General features: G+C 44.0%; 1 protein-coding gene across 2 annotated transcripts in view; it reads left to right on the top strand.

Annotated features, from left to right (window-relative positions):
• Nucleotides 1-222: 222 nt before the first annotated feature.
• The window catches only part of AK4 (adenylate kinase 4), a 69,026-nt gene continuing 49,239 nt past the window's right edge, over nucleotides 223-20,009 (top strand). Inside the window, exon 1 of one of the 2 annotated variants that reach the window (XR_004815669.2) lies at nucleotides 223-510. Coding sequence is in view for 1 of the 2 variants with exons in the window: in XM_049110341.1 (XP_048966298.1) it covers nucleotides 366-510 (145 nt within the window). In the remaining variant the exon portion in view is untranslated. The remainder of the gene's footprint in view (nucleotides 511-20,009) is intronic. The other variant, XM_049110341.1, reaches the window with a different exon arrangement.

Here is a 20,009-nt window from a genome sequence, read left to right as displayed (position 1 = left end):
GATGCCAGGCCGCCCGGCCCCTGCCTCGAGCGCCGCGCGCGGAGCCCAAGAGGAAGGCACCGGGGTGGGCCCGGCCGGCGGCCCTCCGAGCTCCCGGGGTCGACCCCTCGGGGGCGGGGCCTCGGGACTGGCTGAAGCGCGGCGTGGGGGCGAGGAGGGCGGGGATGGGCAGCGTGGCGCCTTTCTCCGCCTTCGAGCCGGCCCCGGCGCGGGGCTGAAGGGAGGGGTTGGCTCAAAAGTCGCTCCTTCCCCCAGCAGGGGCGCCCGGCGAGTCCCCGCGCGAGCGGAGAGTGGCGGCGGCGGCGGCGGCGGCAAAGTTCCCGGGGCTTCTCCCAGGCTGCTGTCCGGGTTGCCTGGCCGAGGCGATGGCTTCCAAACTCCTGCGCGCGGTCATCCTCGGGCCGCCCGGCTCGGGCAAGGGCACCGTGTGCCAGAGGATCGCTCAGAGCTTTGGCCTCCAGCATCTCTCCAGCGGCCACTTCCTGCGGGAGAACATCCGAGCCAACACCGGTGAGGGGTGCGGGGTGCAGGGGCGCAGGGGCGCGGGGCGCGGGGGCGAGCCCTAGCGGGATGGGGCGGGCCGGGTGTCCTCGGTGCCCGGGCGCCCTTCCCCCGTCCGCGTGCGGCCGTGCAGGCTCCTACGTGCCTGCGAGCATGCAAACGGTGGCCCGCGGCCGTGCGGCTTAACCGCGCCCCTGGAGGAGGCCGGGGCTCTCCCGGAGGCGGCTGCGAGGTGCTCGCGGCTCCTCCCGTCCTGGGGGAAAGCCGGTAGCCACCCAGTGGAGCGCAGCCCAACACCCCGAGCTTTCCCCTCTCCGCCCACACGTCCCCGCGCCCCCGGGGCCCCGGGGCGCCCCCCGCGCGTCGCCCACCTGTGGGAGTCGGGTCCCGCCGCGCGCCGGGGAACCTGTGGCGCCGCGGGGCGCCCTCCGCACCGCCCGGGGCCTCCGCGCCGAGCCCCGCTGGCTGCGAAAGGCCTGTCTGTCCGCGGCCGCCTTCTAAGGTAAACTCTCCCCAGCAGCCCTCCCTCCTCCCAGGCCCGGGCCTGGCCGTTAGGAGACTACGTAGCGGGAGACTCGGTCCGATAACTACGCTTCAATCCAGCTCCCCCTGGAAGTGGCTTCTTGAGAATGCCTCCCTTGGCTGGCGTGGTCAGTGTGGGGATGCCCAGGGGCCCTCACCCCCTCCTTCCACCGCGCGTCCGCCCCAGCTGCTGATGACTTGGCACGGAAAGGCTCGAGGTGGCCTTTGCGCTGCTGGTACGAAACCCTTCTGGGATGCACATGCTCGCAGTTGGCAGCTGCTTTATGAAAACTTGTTCGTTGCAGACGGTGTGCTTTACCTTCGCTCCCGGCCGCAGCGGCGTCCGTGGTGGATATTGCCCATCTGTGGGCCAATTATCCAGAGAGCCTCATCGCACAAGTACAGATTAGTTTGAAGAGGTGGGGCGGAGGATGGTGCTGGACAACAGCCTCAAAGCGAGGAATTAAGAAATAACTCAAAGGCAGAGTTTTATTCATTATCTCTTCACTTATTGCAAAAGCCAGATTTTATTTTGATTCGCAAAAAGGCCCGGCCTCCCATCCCCCCCGCCCCCCCCCCAATCCCCAGAGTTCTGTGTACCAGGTTGCACACCCTGGCTTTCTTAACCTCTGTTGGGTGTATTTTAACTTTAACGCTGCATTTAAATGCATTTTATTCTTTTTGTTTTGGAATGCAGTTTGGAGGAAGAGCGGTGGGAGAGGGGAGGCTGGCTCTCAGCCGGAGGCTTTTGTGATTGGCTCCTGGCTTCTCTGCCGCAGGGAGCCAGAGGCTGGGTGAGGGGAGGAAACTGGGCTGTGGCTTCGAGCCAATTTCTTAGCATTCTCTACTATACCTGACTTGGGGACTGCTTTACTTCTGGCGTGAAGGACTTCACCCTGTCCATCCCAGACTGGATTAGGGGCCCTTCCATTTTTTAAAGAGAATGTGAAGGGAAGTGGCTTACTTCTGAACTTTCTTAGAGGTGTAGAAAACTTTCCAGTTGCTGTTTTCCCTTATTCTTAATTTTTTTTTTCATTTTAATTTTCCTTGGTTTTTGGGTTTTAGTTTCTGTTCTCTTTCACATGCCTTCATGTTCTCCCAGAATTTCTCCCTGCAGTAAGACGCGGTTGTGAAATGTTTAGATTTTCTTTTTCTCTTGGGAACCAAGCAGTTTTTGCATAAGCCAATCTAAAAGCTTGATCAGCGAAAGACAAGGAAAGCGGAGGGCAGCAATTTGTTTTCAAAGTGGCTTGTTTCTGGTGGACTTGGAGGGTGTTCTTAGATGATTTTTCTTGCAGAAGGTTCTAAGAGTCTTACAGGTTCATTGCTTGGTAAATAAGAAAACATTCCACAGTATGTATTTTTCTGTTACCTGCTGTTTGCCTTTAGCTAATTTTCTGGTAGAGAAACACAACCGGCCCCTCTGTATGTACCTATTTATTAAAGTTGCAAGTTTGAAGGAGATGATGAAACACAATAAAACCCCAGGAAATAGAAGGTTGATGGCAATTTGAGTTGGAAAGTACCTCAAGCCATCTGCTCCAGCCTTGATTCCAGCATGCTCCTGTCCACATGGCCTTCCTGCAGCCATTGCCTGCTGAAAAGCTGCTCATCCAGGGAAGGGGTACTTACTCACTGCTTCTAGGAAGTTTACCCTCACTGGCCCTGGCATCGCTCACATAGCTTGTTGGTTCTGTTGCTGCTATCACATACAGTTAATACTGCGGGACAGCAAATGTCTGTCTGATTCATCCAGTAGATATTTACCGAGCACCTGCTGTATGTCAGACTGTTCAAGGTACTGGGGGCTGTAGCGATATTCAAGATAACCATGTGCCCCTTGTTGTCTCTCCTGCCTTCACCGTGGTCCAGTTCCCACTGAAGAGACTTCAAGGTCAGGAATATGGATGGCAAAGTACTTAATGCATAAAAAGAATTCAGCAAGTCTGTGTTGAAGGCGTCAGTCACAGATTCTGTCTTCTATCCAGAAGACAGCCACCAGCAGTTGAGTCCATTCTGTGTAATTAGCTTTGATTTAAAGTAAAAGTCTGCATTTACTGTGGACCTGAGATTAGCCTCCTGATAGCTGTCACCCGTTGGCCTTGAGCAGCGCAGACTTAATCACTTTATTTGAAAACCCACATCCAAATCGTTGGTTCTCTTTGGTTTTCCTTAGTACATTGCATGAGTAAATAGAAGGAGGAGTTCTCATAGATTGCCAGGAGGTGGGTCCTACACTCTGTCATAAGGAATGTGAACTTTTCTGTGCGTGTGCACGCACACATATGTATAAGCTTATGCACACACACGCATGGGTGGCACTTACGTGAGTCCTGTTAGAACTGTTTTTATCTTTTGTTGAGTGATGGTGACTGAAACCTCCCTCTGAAAGGATGTGAGAATCCTGCTTTAAGGGTTGGACAGATAGTGGCATTAAAAAAAAATCACATTCTTCTGTACTGGATCTACTATCTCAACTACAGGAAAATTGGCAGATTTCCATTTGGAAGCATCCTGGACTTGTTTGGGAGAAATGATGTTCAAGAACAAACTTGTTTCTGCTCTTAATTAATACTAACTGCAGCTCTTGTGGGGTTTGCAGATGGGACCAGCATTTCAAATTAGACTATGGCCTGAGCCTCTTTTCTCTGAAAAGATGACCTAGTTCAGAGGGCTCAGTTGTTTTTGTTTTTTGTGTTTGTATTCATTAAGTATAAATGTATGTCTTATCTTATGTAAGAGTGAAAACTTCTGAGCATTGGAGAATAGAGAGGTTGTATTTGAGAGACTTGATAGAGTTGAACGAGGTATCTAAAATAACTATTTAACCTTTGTGTAGATCATAGAGTGTCTTGGCTTATTACAGGATTTCTGCAGAATGCTGTGTTCTCTCTCTCTTCCTCCCCCCCACCTTGGTAAGACTTGGGGTATAGCCCTGGTCAAGGGTGTCTCACTAGGTTGGATTATTAATCCATTCCACAGATCCACTCTACAACGTTTTATTTTTTTTTCTGGTTTCTTTGAGGTTTTCATGGGTATTGAAAGAGAAATATTTGTGATTTGAATAGGGTGTCCCCTGACACTATGTCTTTGGCCACATGCACAGCTGAATCTGAGCATTCTTCCAGTGTGGTCATTTTATTTTTTTTAAGATTTTGTTTATATATATAAGAGAGAAGACAGATAGTGAGAGAGAGCATGAGCAGGGAAGAGGGAGAAGTAGGCTCTCCGCTGAGCAGAGCTCCCCCCCCCCCCCCCCGCCCCCCGCCCCGCCCCATCATGACCGGAGCCAAGGCAGATGCTTAGCTGATTGAGCCACACTGGTGCCCGCAGTTTTTGAAAGGAGCTTTTTCTAGCCTGGATTGGAATCCTGTCTTGTACACAATTTGGAAAATATGAATTGCATTTTATCCAAAGAGCACTTGAAAGCTATTAAAAGGTTTTAAATAGGATACTGACATGAATGGATTTACTTTCTAAAAGTTAACCTTTGGGATGCGGTGTGAATTGACTCCAGTTAAGCAAGAGCAGTGCCAGTAAAACCAGTATAGATGAGGAGACTGGACCATGGCTTGGGTTAGGCAGTAGTGGTGAAGGCAGAAAGAAATGAAGGCCTTTAGGATGCATATGAAGGCCAAGCCAACTGGACAGAATGAGGGGTGTTGTGAGGGGTGATGGAGAGAAGGCAACTCACAATCAGTCCTAGGATTTTGGCCTGAGCACCTTGGATGAATGTGGCTTAGGGTTGAACAGGAATATGCCTAACCAATCCGGTATGAAATATTTGGGTTACTTGCAGCTTTGTAATGCTCTTATAAATGTCACTATGTAAATCATTGAGCAAATATACTTTCCTTGGCATAGGTTACTAGAAATAAAATGACTGGACCAGAGTAGTTTTTTTTGTTTTGTTTTGTTTTTTTGTTTTTTTTTTTTTTTTTTTTAGTTTTTAAACTATAGAGGAAGGGAATTTTTTTTTTTTTAAGATTTTATTTATTTATTCATGAGAGACCCAGAGAGAGAGAAAGGCAGAGACACAGGCAGAAGCAGGCTCCATGCAGGGAGCCTGACGTGGACTCTATCCCAGGACTCCAGGATCACACTCTGGGCTGAAGGCAGGCACCAAACCGCTAAGCCGCCCAGGCATCCCAGGAAGGGAATTTTTTTAAACCTAGCTTACAAATATCCAGTCAAGGTCTTCTGTGAAAGTAGGTAATAGATTCTAATTTATTCATGTACTTTTTTGCTTAATAAATATTTAAGTATAGACATAGGCATAAATTGATACATATGTATTTAAACTCTCTCCTTGTTTTTCTGATTATAAAGATAGTATGTATACGTTTTCAAAAGTTTAGAAAACCAAGAAAAATAAATAAGACAACCACTTGTAATCCCACTAACTGTAAAGAAAAAATACCGTTAATACCTTTATATACAGTATATCCTTCTAGACTGATTTTCAAGACCATACTATGTATGGTGTACTTGGGTGGCTCAGTCGGTTAAGTGCCTGACTCTTGATTTGGCTCAGGTCATGATCTCAGGATTGTGAGATGGAGCCCTGCTTTGGACTCTGCATTGGGAGTGAAGCCTGCTTAAGACTGTCTCTTTCTGGGCACCTCGGTGGCTCAGTTGGTTAAGCATCTGCCTTTGGCTGAGGTCATGATCCCAGGGTCATGGGATTGAGCGAGCCACGAGTTGGGCTCCCTGGTCAGCAGGGAGCCTGCGCCATGCACACACACACACACACACACACACACACACACGTACACACATACCCATCATGCTCTCTTTTGCTCTCTCTTTCTGAAATAAATAAATTCCATTTAATAAAAAAAAAAAGATTCTCTTTACCTCTCCCTCTGTCTCTCCTCTCCTCTCAAAAAAAAAAAAAAAAAAAAAAAGCCCACTGTATATTTCTGTTTTGAAAACTGCTTGCTTTACTTTCACAATATATTATGTAATATTTTCCAGTGCTGTTAGTCTGGTCTTTAATGTGAGCTTAATGTACCTGTGCTAGTTCAATTTAATTTTTATCCTATTTTTGATTTTCAAGAAGGTAATACATGCAAATGATAAAATTTTCTTTTCTTCTTTTTTAATTTATTCGAGAGAGAGTATGGACACGCGAGTGCGGAGGAGTAGAGGGAGAGGGAGAGAATCTTCAAGCAGAGTCCCCGCAGAATGTTGAGCCCAATGCAGGGACTGGATCCCAGGACTCTGAGATCATACTTGAGCCGAAATAGAGTTGGATGCTTAACTGACTGAGGTGCCCTGAGGGTAGAATTTTCAAATTAATACACTAGGCATGGTGTGGAAAGTCTCTTCCCCTCTTTGACACATGGTTCCCCAGTTACTTTCTACAGGGATACCTACTAGTTAACTTTTCTTTGATGTTCATCCAGAGAATTTGCATACATATATATAGTATATATAGACATAGCAGTAGCCTCTTTTTTTAAAAAGTACAAATTTAGGGGTGCCTGGGTGGCTCAGTGGTTGAGTATCTGCTTTTGGCTCACTCAGCCACTCACTCATGACCTCAGGATCAGGTTGTGATCCTGGGGTCCTAGGATCGAGTCCCACATTGGGCTCCCTGCAAGGAGCCTGCTTCTCTATGTCTCTCGTGAATAAATAAATAAAATCTTTTTTAAAAAAAGATTTATTTCTTTATGTATTTTGAGAGAAGGAGTATGCATGCACCCCTGGACACAGGAAGCATGGGGGAGGGGCAGAAGGCAGAGGGAGAGAATCTCCAGCAAACTCCTCGCTGAGTGAGAATCCCAGGTGGTGCTCAGTCTCACAACCCTGAGATCATGACCTGAGCTGAAACCTAGAGTCAGTTGCTCAACTGATTTGAGCCTCTCAGGCACTTCAAAAGCTGGATTCTTATATCTGCTTCTTAATTCAGTTTTGTGTACTATGTTATTTTGGCTTCACATAGATGTGTAGTTAGAGAAGGAGGGAACTCATAGACCCCTGCAAAGGGATTCATGGACCTTTGGGATCCTTGGACCACACTTGGAGAACTGCTGATTTAACTAGTCTTCTGTTGTTGGAATTTAGGTTAGTCACAGTGTTTTTGGTATACAAGCGTGCTTCCCTGAAAGTAAATAGGTCTTTCAACAAACGTCAGTGCCGAGTAGTGTTGGCTTGTGGGATACAAAGAAGTGAGACAAAGTCTGTTTTCTGCAGAAGCTTCTGAATTTATAGGTAGATGAGGGAAAACAAAGAAAGAGTAATGGAGGCCGAGCTGTGTGCATGTGTAGGTCCCATAGCACATAGAGAAATGTGGCTGACCCAGCATTGAGAAGGTGGTGGGATTAGGCAAGGCTTTCTAGAGATGATTGCTGAGCTGAATTTTGACAGATAAGTGCAGCTACCAGGTGAAGCGATGTGATGGTCGTTGCCACCACATAACTGAACTCTTTTTAGAGCTTGTTTGTGGTCCACAAGAGATTATTGTTTTTTGTGGCTTGATCAAATCTTGTATGTTATCATTTAGTCTTTATTCACCTCTTATTAGACTGTCAATGGAAAGGATTATTATACCTGCTCCATATTACCTTTTCCAGCTTTCATTACGTGGGCTTACTTTAAGATACACATACATAGCCACATCGTAATTTATGAAGCTTTTAAACTTTTGTTTCAAACTTCCTAGAACTCAAGTGACAGCACCTGGTCATGAAACTAGTAAGTTAGGTACCAGATTATTAGCTACAAATCCACCCATTATAGAGTACATACCGAATTGCCTAGTTCCTTTAAAGTCTACCAAGTGAGTCCTTAAATGGTATTACATTAGGCTAGTGTGCTTTTTAGCACTCTGTGTAACCCAAGTTGTAAGAAGATTCAAGGACTTGGAAATTGTTTTACTTAGTGTTCTTTTACAATGGATCAGATAGTTCGACCATGTATTGTCTTTTAGCAAACTGGATTGTTTTTTATTTTTTTTATTTTTTATTTATTTATTTTTTTAAAAATATTTTTTATTTATTTATTTATGATAGTCACACACACACAGAGAGAGAGAGAGAGAGAGAGAGAGAGGCAGAGACACAGGCAGAGGGAGAAGCAGGCTCCATGCACCGGGACCCCGACGTGGGATTCGATCCCAGGTCTCCAGGATCGCGCCCTGGGCCAAAGGCAGGCGCCAAACCGCTGCGCCATCCAGGGATCCCTGGATTGTTTTTTAAAGCTCAAGCAGGGGACGCCTGGGTGGCTCAGTGGTTGAGTCCCACATCAGGCTCCCTGCTCTGTGGGGAGTTTGCTTCTCCCTCTGCCTATGTCTCTGCCTCTCTCTCTCTGTGTGTCTCTCATGAATAAATAAAATCTTAAAAAAAAAAAAAAAAGCTCAAGCAGGTAGTAGAGGCTTTAAATTAGTGCTTCCCCCAGCCCCCTCACTTTAATGTTTAGTTCTCAAGTTGGCCTTTAAGACATGGTACAAAAGGTCTCATTTTTACAGTTTCATGAAGTGCAATTAGATGACTGATGTTATAGTTTAACAGTCTCATGTCCCAAGTTCCAAGAGTTCTTGTACTAGTTAAAGATGACAGGCCTGGCAGCAAGCATCCCTTATTTAACCAGAGAGGCTGATAGTATTGAAATAATGCAAAGTCACTCCTGCTCATCACATTCCCAAGAGGCTAGAAATCAATTATTTTCTGTTTTTCAGCACTTTCTTCTTGGCCAGCAGCCTGTGACTTTGTGACTTGATCATCGTAACTAACACTTGCAGTGGGTCAAGCATGTGCTAGGCCCTGCACTGGCTGATGTATGTGTATTATCCTCTAGTTTACATACAGATCTGCAGAGCAGTTGTTACTCCATCATTTCACAAATGAAGAAGTGGCCTCGGAGAGGTTGCATTACTTGCCTTAGGTCAAAATAGCTAGTTAGAGAAACTAGTATTCAAATTTGGAACCCCATAGGTAGGAGTCCTGCTACCATGCAGGTGCTCTGGGACCCAGTGATAATCCCCTTCCTGTTTTACAAACAGCACCCTGGAGTGGTGGATTGCAGCTCTGCTGTCCACAAATACACTGAGATTCGGCAGGTTCTTTAAGGGTAAGCTAGAGGTATGTGGTTTGCTGTTGCTCTGTTCCTAAAACACTTTTATTTAAAATCTAAATAAGGAAACACTGACTTCCTCTTCCCCCAAAAAGACCAAAAAGGCTAAAATAGAAATTTGACGCAATTGTGAGGAGGTAGAAATTGCCTTTCATTGTAATGATAAGACTTCTGGAATAATACCTGAACCTGCTGTTAGTCATTTGGTAGATGTTTCTATGCCTGCGTTAGGTTTGAGGAGGCGTGCGGAGAGGTACCCTTGAGGCACCCTTGAGGCTACTGACTTGGGTTCAAGTTCTAGGTTTCACATTATGTTCCTGTGAGTCATGGTGGGGTGTGTGTGTGGGTGAAGTGTTGAGATCATGGACAAGGTAGGGAGGGCATTGTTCAGGTGCACCTTTCTCCTGGAATGCCTTTCACAATTTTCTTAATCTATTTTCAATCTCATCACTTCCATGAAGATTTTCCACAGCTCTTGCAGCTATACATAATTTTCTTCCCTGAAATTTCTCTTATAACCATCTGTACCCCTAATATGGCATTCATTATAGGCTCCCTGTTGGGTGATCTATTTTGTAACTAGTCTCTCAGCACCTAAATGGCAAATTCCTTCATGTCCACATGTTCAACAAATGTTTTGATAGTCCATTATGGCAGGAGGGGAAATGTGCTATAGACCAGGGAAAAATAATCAAAGTAACCTTGTATACATCTTATGCCTTACGCCTTATATCCTATATAGGTAGTACCAAAAAATATGATTAGTGCCATAATGGAGAGTGACTGGGAAGAAGACCACTTTAGCCTGTGAAGTCGGAGGAGGCCTCTGGGGAGATGATGTTTAAGCTGAGCCTCTAGTGAAGGTAGGAGCCAGGTATGTGAGGAAGGCAAGTGGAGAGACCCTCATGTAGGCGTGAGCTTTTCTCAGGGAGGAAAGGAGGCTGGTGTTTCTGGAACACTGTGAGGAGGAGACATACTAGAAGGGAGGCTGCAAAAGGTAGCATAGGGCCTTGAGTTTGGACTAATAGGGCAACTGGATTAGAAGTGATTGGGGTTTTGTTATTATTATTAGTTTTATGTATAACAGCTCTACTGAGAGATAACTTGTATACCAGAACATTTATCCTTATAAACCATATAAACCAGCTTACAGTGGTTTTTAGTATACTTACAGAATCCTGCAACCATCACATCAGCACTGTCTAATTTGAGAACATTTTCATTACCCCAGAAAGAAACCCATTTTCCTCTCCCTCCAGTCCCTGGTAGTCACTAATTTGCTTTCTCTTTGTATGGATTTGCCTTCTCTGGATATTTCATGTAAATAGACTCATATAAGATGTGACTTTGTATCTGGCTTCTTTCACTAAGCATGTTGTTTTGAGGTTCAACTGTGTTCAAGTATGTAGTTATGTATCAGTACTTCATTCCGTTTTATCACCAGATAATATCCTATTGTATGGATATACCATGTTTCGTTTCTTCATTCATTAGTTAAAGGACACTTGGGTTGTTTCCTGCTACGGACATTATTTTTACAAGTCCTTGTATGCAAGATGTTTTCATCTCAGGTAGGTAGCAGTGGTGTTGCTGAATCCTATGGTAACATCTTTAGGAACTGCCAGCTGTTTTCCAAAGCAGCTCAACCATTTTATTCCCACCGACAATGAATGAGGGTTCCAATGTTTTTATATTCTTGCCAGTACTTGTTATTTATTTATTTATTTTTTAAGATTTTATTTACTTATCCACAAGAGACACAGAGACAGAGGCAGAGACATAGGCAGAGGGAGAAGCAGGCTCCATGCAGGGAGCCCAATGCGGGACTTGATGCGGGACTTGATTCTGGGACCTCAGGCTCACGCCCTGAGCTGAAGGCGACCCTTAACTGCTGAGCCACCCAGGCATCCCATCCAACACTTGTTATAGTATGTCTTTGATTTTTACCACTCTGGTGGATGTGAAGTGGTATCTCTGTGATTTTGATTTACATTTCCCTGAGGACTAATGATATTGAACATCTTTTCAGGAGCTATTGACCATTTATAGATCTTCTTTGGAGAACGTCTGTTCAGATCTTTTGCCCATTTTCAGATGGGCTCATTTGTTCTTTCATTGGTTGAGTTCTTTATATGTTCTGGGTTCTGGATACAGTTCCCTTAATTAGATATATGATTTGCAGATATTTTCTTCCATTCTCTGGGCTGTCTTTTTTACCGTTCTCGATGCTGTCTTTAGAAGCACACAGTTTTTAAATTTGATGAAGTCAAATTCTGGGTTTTTTGTTTGTTGTTATTGTTTCCTTTGTTGCTTAGGGTTTTTGGTGTCATTGCTTAATCCAAAGTAAAGCCCATGTTTGTTTATTTATTTATTTATGATAGTCACAGAGAGAGAGAGAGGCAGAGACACAGGCAGAGGGAGAAGCAGGCTCCACGCACCGGGAGCCCGACGTGGGATTCGATCCCGGGTCTCCAGGATCGCGCCCTGGGCCAAAGGCAGGCGCCAAACCGCTGCGCCACCCAGGGATCCCAAGCCCTTGTTTTTAAATATGGGACTGACAGTCCGGGTCACATTTACATAGATCACTCAGGCTATTTGGAAACTGGGTTGGAAGGTTCTAGAGTGAAAGTAGGGAGGACAGTTCAAATGTTTTGTTTTTTTTTTTTTAAAGATTTTATTTATTTATTCATGAGAGATAGAGAGAGAGAGAGGGGCAGAGACACAGGCAGAGGGAGAAGCAGGCCCCATGCAGGGAGCCTGATGTGGGACTTGATCCTGGGGCTCCAGGATCATGCCCTGGGCCAAAGGCAAGCGCCACCCAGGATTCCCCAGTTTGAATGTTTTAACATCAGTAAGTACGTTATATTCTAATAGCATCCTGTTAATAGGAATAAGAAGTGGTCTCCACCTTTAAAGAATTGATAAGATAAAACATACCCCCAATTAATTGTTTTATAAGGTAGGTTATACTGAGTGATAGTGATTTTTTTTTTGAACATTGAAGTTATTTGTATAAACTTACTGAGTTCTTTTTGTATTTCCAAAGTCTAACATACAGTTAGAGCTTAAGAGTTTGATTCACTGACTTGTTCATCCAAAAGTTGTGGGAGAGATGGCATTAGAACTGAGCCTTGAAGTAAGGATGGGTAACATACTGGCAGGTAAAAGTGAGAGTAAGGTGTTTCTATTGGAGGGATCATAACTGAGAGAAGGTGATTAAAATTAAGGGTATTTTGATTAAAACATAGAGGTGGAAAAATTACATAGGCATGGAAATTGGAATTTTCCTTTGGGGCTTACATGTGATTCCAGATTGAGTTTATAACTAGGAAGGTGGTGGGGAGTCAATGCCTTTCTCACACTTCTTTAGTGGCATGATTGTTGTTTTTCATAGCGAAGTCTGGTGTGGATTGTGGAGAGAAAGTGGAGCATAGCTAAGATGGCATCACAACAATATAGGTCTGGTATAGGGTAAAAGTAATGGGAAACAAGGGGATTTGGGAGAGGCTGAGGTAGTGATAGCACCTAATAGGATTGATTGTATGTGGGAATGGTAGAGAGGGCAGAGCCAGATGCCACCCTTCAAAGGGTTGAGTGTCAGTGATTGTGGGGAAAAGTGGCTCCATGTAACTGAAGGAGGGCAATCAAGGATTGGGGATAATGACAAGTTTAACATACCCGCAGGAAGTTCCAGGTGGAAGTTTTCTTTTCTTTTTTAAAGATTGATTGATTGATTGATTGATTTATCAATCATTCATTCATTCATTCATTCGAGACACAGAGAGAGGCAAAGACATAGGCAGGATCCATGCAGGGAGCCCGATGCGGGACTCGACCGCAGGACTCCAGGATCATGCCCTGGGCCAAAGGCAGGCACCAAACCTCTGAGCCCCCCAGGCGTCCCTAGGTGGAAGTTTTCTAATGGGTTTTGGCCTAGCAGGTGACAAGCACAGGCAGTTGGCTGGCTGTATGGCCCAGAGGAAATTAAGGTTGGGCTTTGGAGTCAGTCATAGGTCTGGCTCAACCCCTTACTGGCTTGGTAAACTTTGGGGGAAGTTAATTAACTTGATTTCCTCCTTTGTAAGAACCCCCCACATTCACAGGGCTATTGGGAGGATCAGATGGGGTCATCTCGTAAAAGGCCTGGCAAGTAGGTAGGTTCTCTTGGTGGGTTCTTTTCTTCCTCCCTGGAGTCAGTACTTTGGTTTCACTTGAAATCTTCCTCAGTAAATATGGTGTGGTACTTTGAATGGAATCATTGGCATAATCCAGTGGTGTTTAGGCAATATATAGGGTGTGTGTGTGTACATGTATGTATACGTGTACCCACCACTCAATCACGCAGCAGAAGCTACAAGCACTCACTGTTTTAAACTTGTGTCATCCTTCTATATACATATATATATGTATATATATATATATTTTTTTTCTTTTAAACTTGTCTTGTTTCCATTCTTTTTTTTTTTTTTTTAATTTTTATTTATTTATGATAGTCACACACAGAGAGAGAGAGAGAGAGAGGCAGAGACATAGGCAGAAGGAGAAGCAGGCTCCATGCACCGGGAGCCCGACGTGGGATTCGATCCCGGGTCTCCAGGATCGCGCCCTGGGCCAAAGGCAGGCACCAAACCGCTGCGCCACCCAGGGATCCCTCTTGTTTCCATTCTTGTCCAAACAAACATACTTACACTAAAGTTATGTGTGTACCTTTTTGGAAGACTCCCTGGACCCAAAACTGCTTTTTAGGAATTGTGTCATCATTAAGATGGACATTTTTCTAACTTTATCTGTTTGTCTGATTGGATAGATTTTCTCGAGGTCTTTTAATGTACTGGGCTGCTGATACATCTGATTCAACTTTTACTTTGCTTTGTTTTCCTAAATTCTAACTCTGCTGTTTCTGTATTTTTTCTTCTGCATGGCTTCTGTAGATCTTGGTAAGATTAGCCAATGTAGTTTGTGAGAGAAATATAAAATATTGATTGCATATATGAGTACAGCTTCCTAATTTTCTTTTTTTTTTTTTAAGAATTTATTTATTTATTCATAGAGATGCAGAGAGAGAGAGAGAGAGAGAGGCAGAGACACAGGCAGAGGGAGAAGCAGGCTCCATGCAGGGAGCCCGACGCGGGACTCGATCCCGGGACTCCAGGATCATGCCCTGGGCTGCAGGCGGCACTAAATCGCTGTGCCACCGGGGCTGCCCGCTTCCTAATTTTCTTAAACAGTAACTATAAATACTGTCTCAGGACACAATTTAGTTTTTCTATGAGGGAGATTGATTGTTAATGTGTGTTATTTCAGTGGCTTGGTTTAAAAAAAAATCAAGAATCTAGCTTGAAATACAATGAAAGTGCAAGACCTCCTTCCTGTTGATCTCATAGTTTTGTTTTAGTTTTCTAGAGTTTTTAGGAACTAAGCACCATGCATAACAATAAATGTGTTAAGTTTAGTTATTTGTTCCATTTCTTTTTTTTTTAATTTTTATTTATTTATGATAGTCACACACACAGAGAGAGAGAGGCAGAGACACAGGCAGAGGGAGAAGCAGGCTCCATGCATCGGGAGCCCGACGTGGGATTCGATCCCGGGTCTCCAGGATCGCGCCCTGGGCCAAAGGCAGGCGCTAAACCGCTGCGCCACCCAGGGATCCCTGTTCCATTTCTTAATGTCTTAGAGTTGGAAGGGATTTGAGTCCTTTTGTCCAAGTGGCCATCTATGTTGGGTCCCTTCTATAGCAGCTGCCAGCCAACTCACCTCCTCTGGAGGCAGGCTTTTTCAATGCTGGACAGGTCTAATTGTTGGAAGACTTTTTTCTTTATACTGAGATGAAAGCCAGTCCTTGAAACTTTCATCCATAGACTGTTGTCCACTTGTCCAACTTCAGTCTTTTGGTGTCACGCAAATTAAATCCACTAACTCTGAAGATAATTGAAAATAGTTGCTAGGCACCACTTGCCTGACTTAAGTTGTCTTTTTCACCACCCCAAAAGAATAGCCCCTGGCTCTCTCAACCATTCTTTCCTTAACTTTTCTAGATTCTTTTCAGCCTCGTTTCATTATGACCCTTTTAAACTGTGATGGCCACCATCACTAACAACAGGCTAAATATGGGGATCCCTGGGTGGCGCAGCGGTTTGGCGCCTGCCTTTGGCCCAGGGCGCGATCCTGGAGACCCGGATCGAATCCCACATCGGGCTCCCAGTGCATGGAGCCTGCTTCTCCCTCTGCCTGAGTCTCTGCCTCTCTCTCTCTCTCTCTCTCTCTCTCTGTGACTATCATAAATAAATAAAAAATTAAAAAAAAAAAAAAACAGGCTAAATATGGTGGGACCCTTGTAGCTGTCCTGACTTCACTTCTAAATTCTACTCTCTTACTAAATGAACACATTATTAGGGAGTATTTCTGAACATTGTCCTGTGATGTGCACTGTAGCTCAATTGGCCTTGTAAAGCAGACAGTATGTGAGAGTATCTCCAAACTTCAGCACAGACATTAGTTACTCCAGGCTACTCAAATCTGTAGTCCTGTCCTTTGGGTGAGGGGTCAGACCTGTCTTCTCCCTTGGTTCTTTCTGAGGATTAGGATGGCTTAAAGAAAAATTCCAGGAGTTTGGGGGAATGAACACTTAGCCTAAATTTTGCAGGACACTGATCAGTGATGAGCAAATCACTACTAAATTTGCCCAGGTTGTCATTAATTATAGTTTATTTGAATAGTTTTCACATATTATTTATTTCCTAAAATCCAGGACTATATGATTTTATGCCGAATGCTTTTGTGATGCCAACTTCTGAGAGGTGGGATGTTTGTCTTTAAGTGTGGACTCTGAGCTACATAGCTGGGTTTGGGAATCTGACTTGGCGACCCTTGCTCCACAATCTTGGGCAAAGTAGCTAGCCTTTTTGTGTCTACTCATTTACAAATGAGAGTAATGGTGGGGGCTACCTCACAGGAGATTTCCCCATGAATATTAAGTTAATATGTGTTGGCAGGGCTGAGGCTATGGTGAAGTGAGTGAACCACTGTCCTCGAGTGAAAAATTTAAGGGGGTGCCCAAAAAACTCAATAAGTAAGAGATGTGGTAGTTTAATGCAATAAAATGAACAAAATTCAAAAATTTTAAATAAAGAACAGACCTGACAGATTGAGAGGCAGGACTGAGATGGGTGACAGTGAGTTGTATAAATGGAGGCTTGGATCAATTTTCATCGTAGTTTTTTTTTTCATTGTAGATTTTTTTGCACTAATTTTGAGACTTTAAAATATGAATGGCACTCAAATATTAGTTATCTTGATTACTGAAGTTTGTTTTTTTGTTGCCCACTTCAATTTTTTCACCCAAGGTGAGTGCCTCACCCATCTGATCAGCCAGTGTGTGACATTTGTTGTTAGTAGTGGATTGTGCTGATGTTAGTTTTGTAGAGGAAATGCATTTAAGAGCCTTGTAGAAGGGTTTTTTTGTTTTTGTTTTGTTTTGTTTTGTTTTTGGCTTAGATAGTTCTGTTAGGTTGTCTCAGAATGCCAGTCCAAATCTCCTAGTCAAGGTCAATTTTAGGTTTTGAATGTCATGTTACAAACACTGCTGGAGCTCAAACCCTGGAGAATAAAAAATGCGTGCACTTAGCTTATGTCTAGAGGAATCTAGCCAAACCAAATAGCACTGAAACATTGCATTTCCTTAATGGCCAGGATTGTGAAAGACAGCCACAGATGGTTGGCTGAGCCATAACTGGAACTACTGTTACTCGGCGTGAGATGTTCTAAGTGGCAGAGGCCAGGAGCCCATTGCAGGGTGGGAAGTGGTGTTTCTGGAAGTTAAATTAAGATGATAGAATCTTTTTGTAGTTCTGGTTCTGCTCTAGTTTGCTTTTGGTTATATAGATCTGATTATAAACATGTTTTAGAAATCTGTTTCATAGTTACTGGCCCTTGAAAGGCAAAAAAAAAAAAAATTTGCAGGATCAATTTTTAAACCTCTGTTCTTGACAGTTGAAGTGTTACACAAGGCAAGGCAGCTGTCTGTTAGGACATGATCCCTGTTAAAGTGCCCGCTTGCTTGCTTGCTTTTCCTTCCTTCCTTCCTTCCTTTCCTTCCTTTCCTTCCTTTCTTTCCTTTCTTTCCTTTCCTTCCTTCCTATACAGATTTATCCAGTGTTGCTCTCTACACAAAGTAGAGGTAGTTGTTCTTAAAAGGTCATATAAGCTGGATCCTGTTGGTATTTTGCATAAAATATATGGAGCTAAATAAGCAATCAGCATCCAGTTAACATTGGCTTTAATTAGGTTTAAATTTACCTGAAGCTTTTATCATTTTGTTTTGAGATTGCAAAGAAGTGGAATCCAATGATACACTTGAAGTGGAATGAGTTTAAAACATAACATTATTTTGTTGGCTGTTGCCAGGCATTGCTGCCTTGCTGTGGTGAAGTGGCTCTACTGCGAAGTTATCATTTTTAGAGACTCCAGGTATCTTCTGGCTTTGCACTTAAAAAAGAGTTGAAAACGTCGTGTCTGAAAAGAATGTATGTCACCTTTGTACTAATTTTTAGAGAACAGCTGTGGCAGCTGCTTTGTTGTCTTCCTTTCATTTGGCAGGTGGATGAAGTGGGAAAGTTTTAAAGTGAGTTCTAAAATTAGTATGTCTGTGGAGCATTCAATTTCATGTATATGCTGCTTGGAATAGCACTGTGTAGCAGAAGATGTAGAGACTTGAGAATAAACTTGGGGATTGAAACTGAGTGGCCGGTACATTAGTTGGCAGTTTGATTTATGAGGCAAACATCCTCAGATGTCTAGGAACTTATACTTGGAAGAGAGACAATTGTGGGAGTTTGCCATCCTACACTGAAACTGATCTCTGGTGTACTGGGCAGAGTTTAATATTTCCTGTTGGGTAATTTACTGATGCAGGCTGGCAGGGTCTGAGGGTCCTTGGCTGTGCGCAGGGTGGAAATCAAACACAACCGAGAGGAAATGAAAGCAGAGTTTATTGAAGATATGGAGAGAGAGCAGATACAGAGTGTCTGGAAGATGTGGAAAGGAGAGAGTGTCTGGGAGACTCAGAATGGGAGAAAGAGTCTTTTCTTTGCTTGGGGTTTTTTTTGAGGACAGACGTCTGCTGTATGTGCCCTCTCAGGCATCCAGAAACTGGTCTCCATGTCACTTCTGCCCTGGAGAGAGAGAGGTCTTGGTGTCTGGAGTCAGTGGTCTTGGAGAACTTCCCTGACACCCCTTAGATGTTACCTATGTGCTGGAAGATTCCAAAGAAATCATTAAATCCTTGACCTTTACAGGGAGGATATACATTATCAGTACCCTAAGCCATGCGTAGGGAAGGGGTGTAGGTCCTAGCAAGAATAGAAGCAGAAAAATGAGCAAATTTTTTCATGAGGTCTCTAAAATTTCTCTATTTCATTACCAGCTCATATTGGGATTAGTTGGTGAGGTAAGACTTCTGGAGCCGCAGGATGAAATGCAGTGCTTTCTTCTCTTCCTCCTCACTGTTTCTTTTCTGCTTCTGGGCTAGCTTGCACTGAGTTTTAAAGAGATTTGTCAACCACAAATCCGTTACTGGTGTTGAGTCATGATGTGTGGCACTGTCTGGGACAGGCGTTCTCTCCCTGTGGGGGAATAGTCCGGGGTGCTTGACTGGTCCCCCCAGCATTATCCATGGTATCAGAAAGATCTGGGCCCTCACCACCTACTTGGTGAGCACGAAGCACTCTATCCTACCATTTACAGTACTGGTCACTCCCTAATTACCTCTTTCTCAGATGTCCTTCTTCTCTAGGCTTCTTCACTTCTGCTTTTCAGTCTTGAGGCCCACCCGTTTCTGCGTTCCTTTGTCCCCTGTTGGATACTACCTGTATTTGTATCTCCCAAAAGGACCTGTAATAGGAGGTGGTCGTATTGAAGTTTTGGGCATGATGTTTGGAGTCAGGCACAAAACAACATCTTGACAGGGCGCTGCCCACCCATCCCCTAGTTTAGGGTTAATTTGTTACCTTCTTGCTCTTTTCCTTTCTGTAGAATTTGCTCTTTTTATTTTTTTAATCTTCCAGTTTTCAATCCTCTAATACCTGTTACTTTCTTATCCAGGACAGTTTACCTCTTCACCATTAACTCCCAAAATAAATCCTAGTCCCACCTTTGTTGAGCTAAAAACTCATTAAATTGCTTTCCCTGAACAAAGAACCTGGAACAAAGCACAGATAGATGCTTTAAAACCTTAGTGTGTATATTTTTTTAAATCTGATTTAATTTTTAGATAAAGTTTCTTATTTCCCCTGTAGTAGCTCTAAGAAAGAGAGTAGTGTTATGAATGAAGACTTTAGTTTCCCTTTACCTGGGACAGACTCCCAAGAGTCAGGGTTTATGATTTTTTTTTCTTGCTACATTTTATTTTCTTTTTAAAAAAATCCCATCTTTATTTACTTACTCGACTTAAAAACTTTTGAAGGAATCCTTTGCTCCCTGAGGCCTAGTTTAAGTCACTCAGTTGAACTAGACCTGCCCTTGAGGTGTTCTCATTTGGAAAGGGAGGGTAGATGGTGGAACAAAGGATTCAAGGGTGGGAGGAATTGGAGGAAGAGACCCAATTGCTTGAGGACATGGAAGCCCAGTTTGGAGGTGGGTGTGGGAAGCTGCGCACTTACTGGACCTGGGTTGAGTGCGGGCTCTAGGACCCTACTTCCACGGGAAGCCAGCCCGCAAGTTGCTCAGTCACTTCATGGCTCCATTTCTTCAACTGCAAAACAAAAATAATGATACCACCTCCTAGCGTTGTAAGAATTCAATGAGATAATGCATATATGGGATTAGACTAAAGTTTGGTCCAATATTTAATTTTTAAAAATGTGCGCTGGAATAGTGTTGACTTAAGTTTCTAGGCCCAAGGTGAAATTGCT

The sequence above is a fragment of the Canis lupus genome, chromosome 5 (genome assembly GCF_003254725.2).
Source record: "Canis lupus dingo isolate Sandy chromosome 5, ASM325472v2, whole genome shotgun sequence".
Lineage (NCBI taxonomy): Eukaryota > Metazoa > Chordata > Mammalia > Carnivora > Canidae > Canis > Canis lupus.
This window is presented reverse-complemented; position numbering and strand designations above follow the sequence as displayed.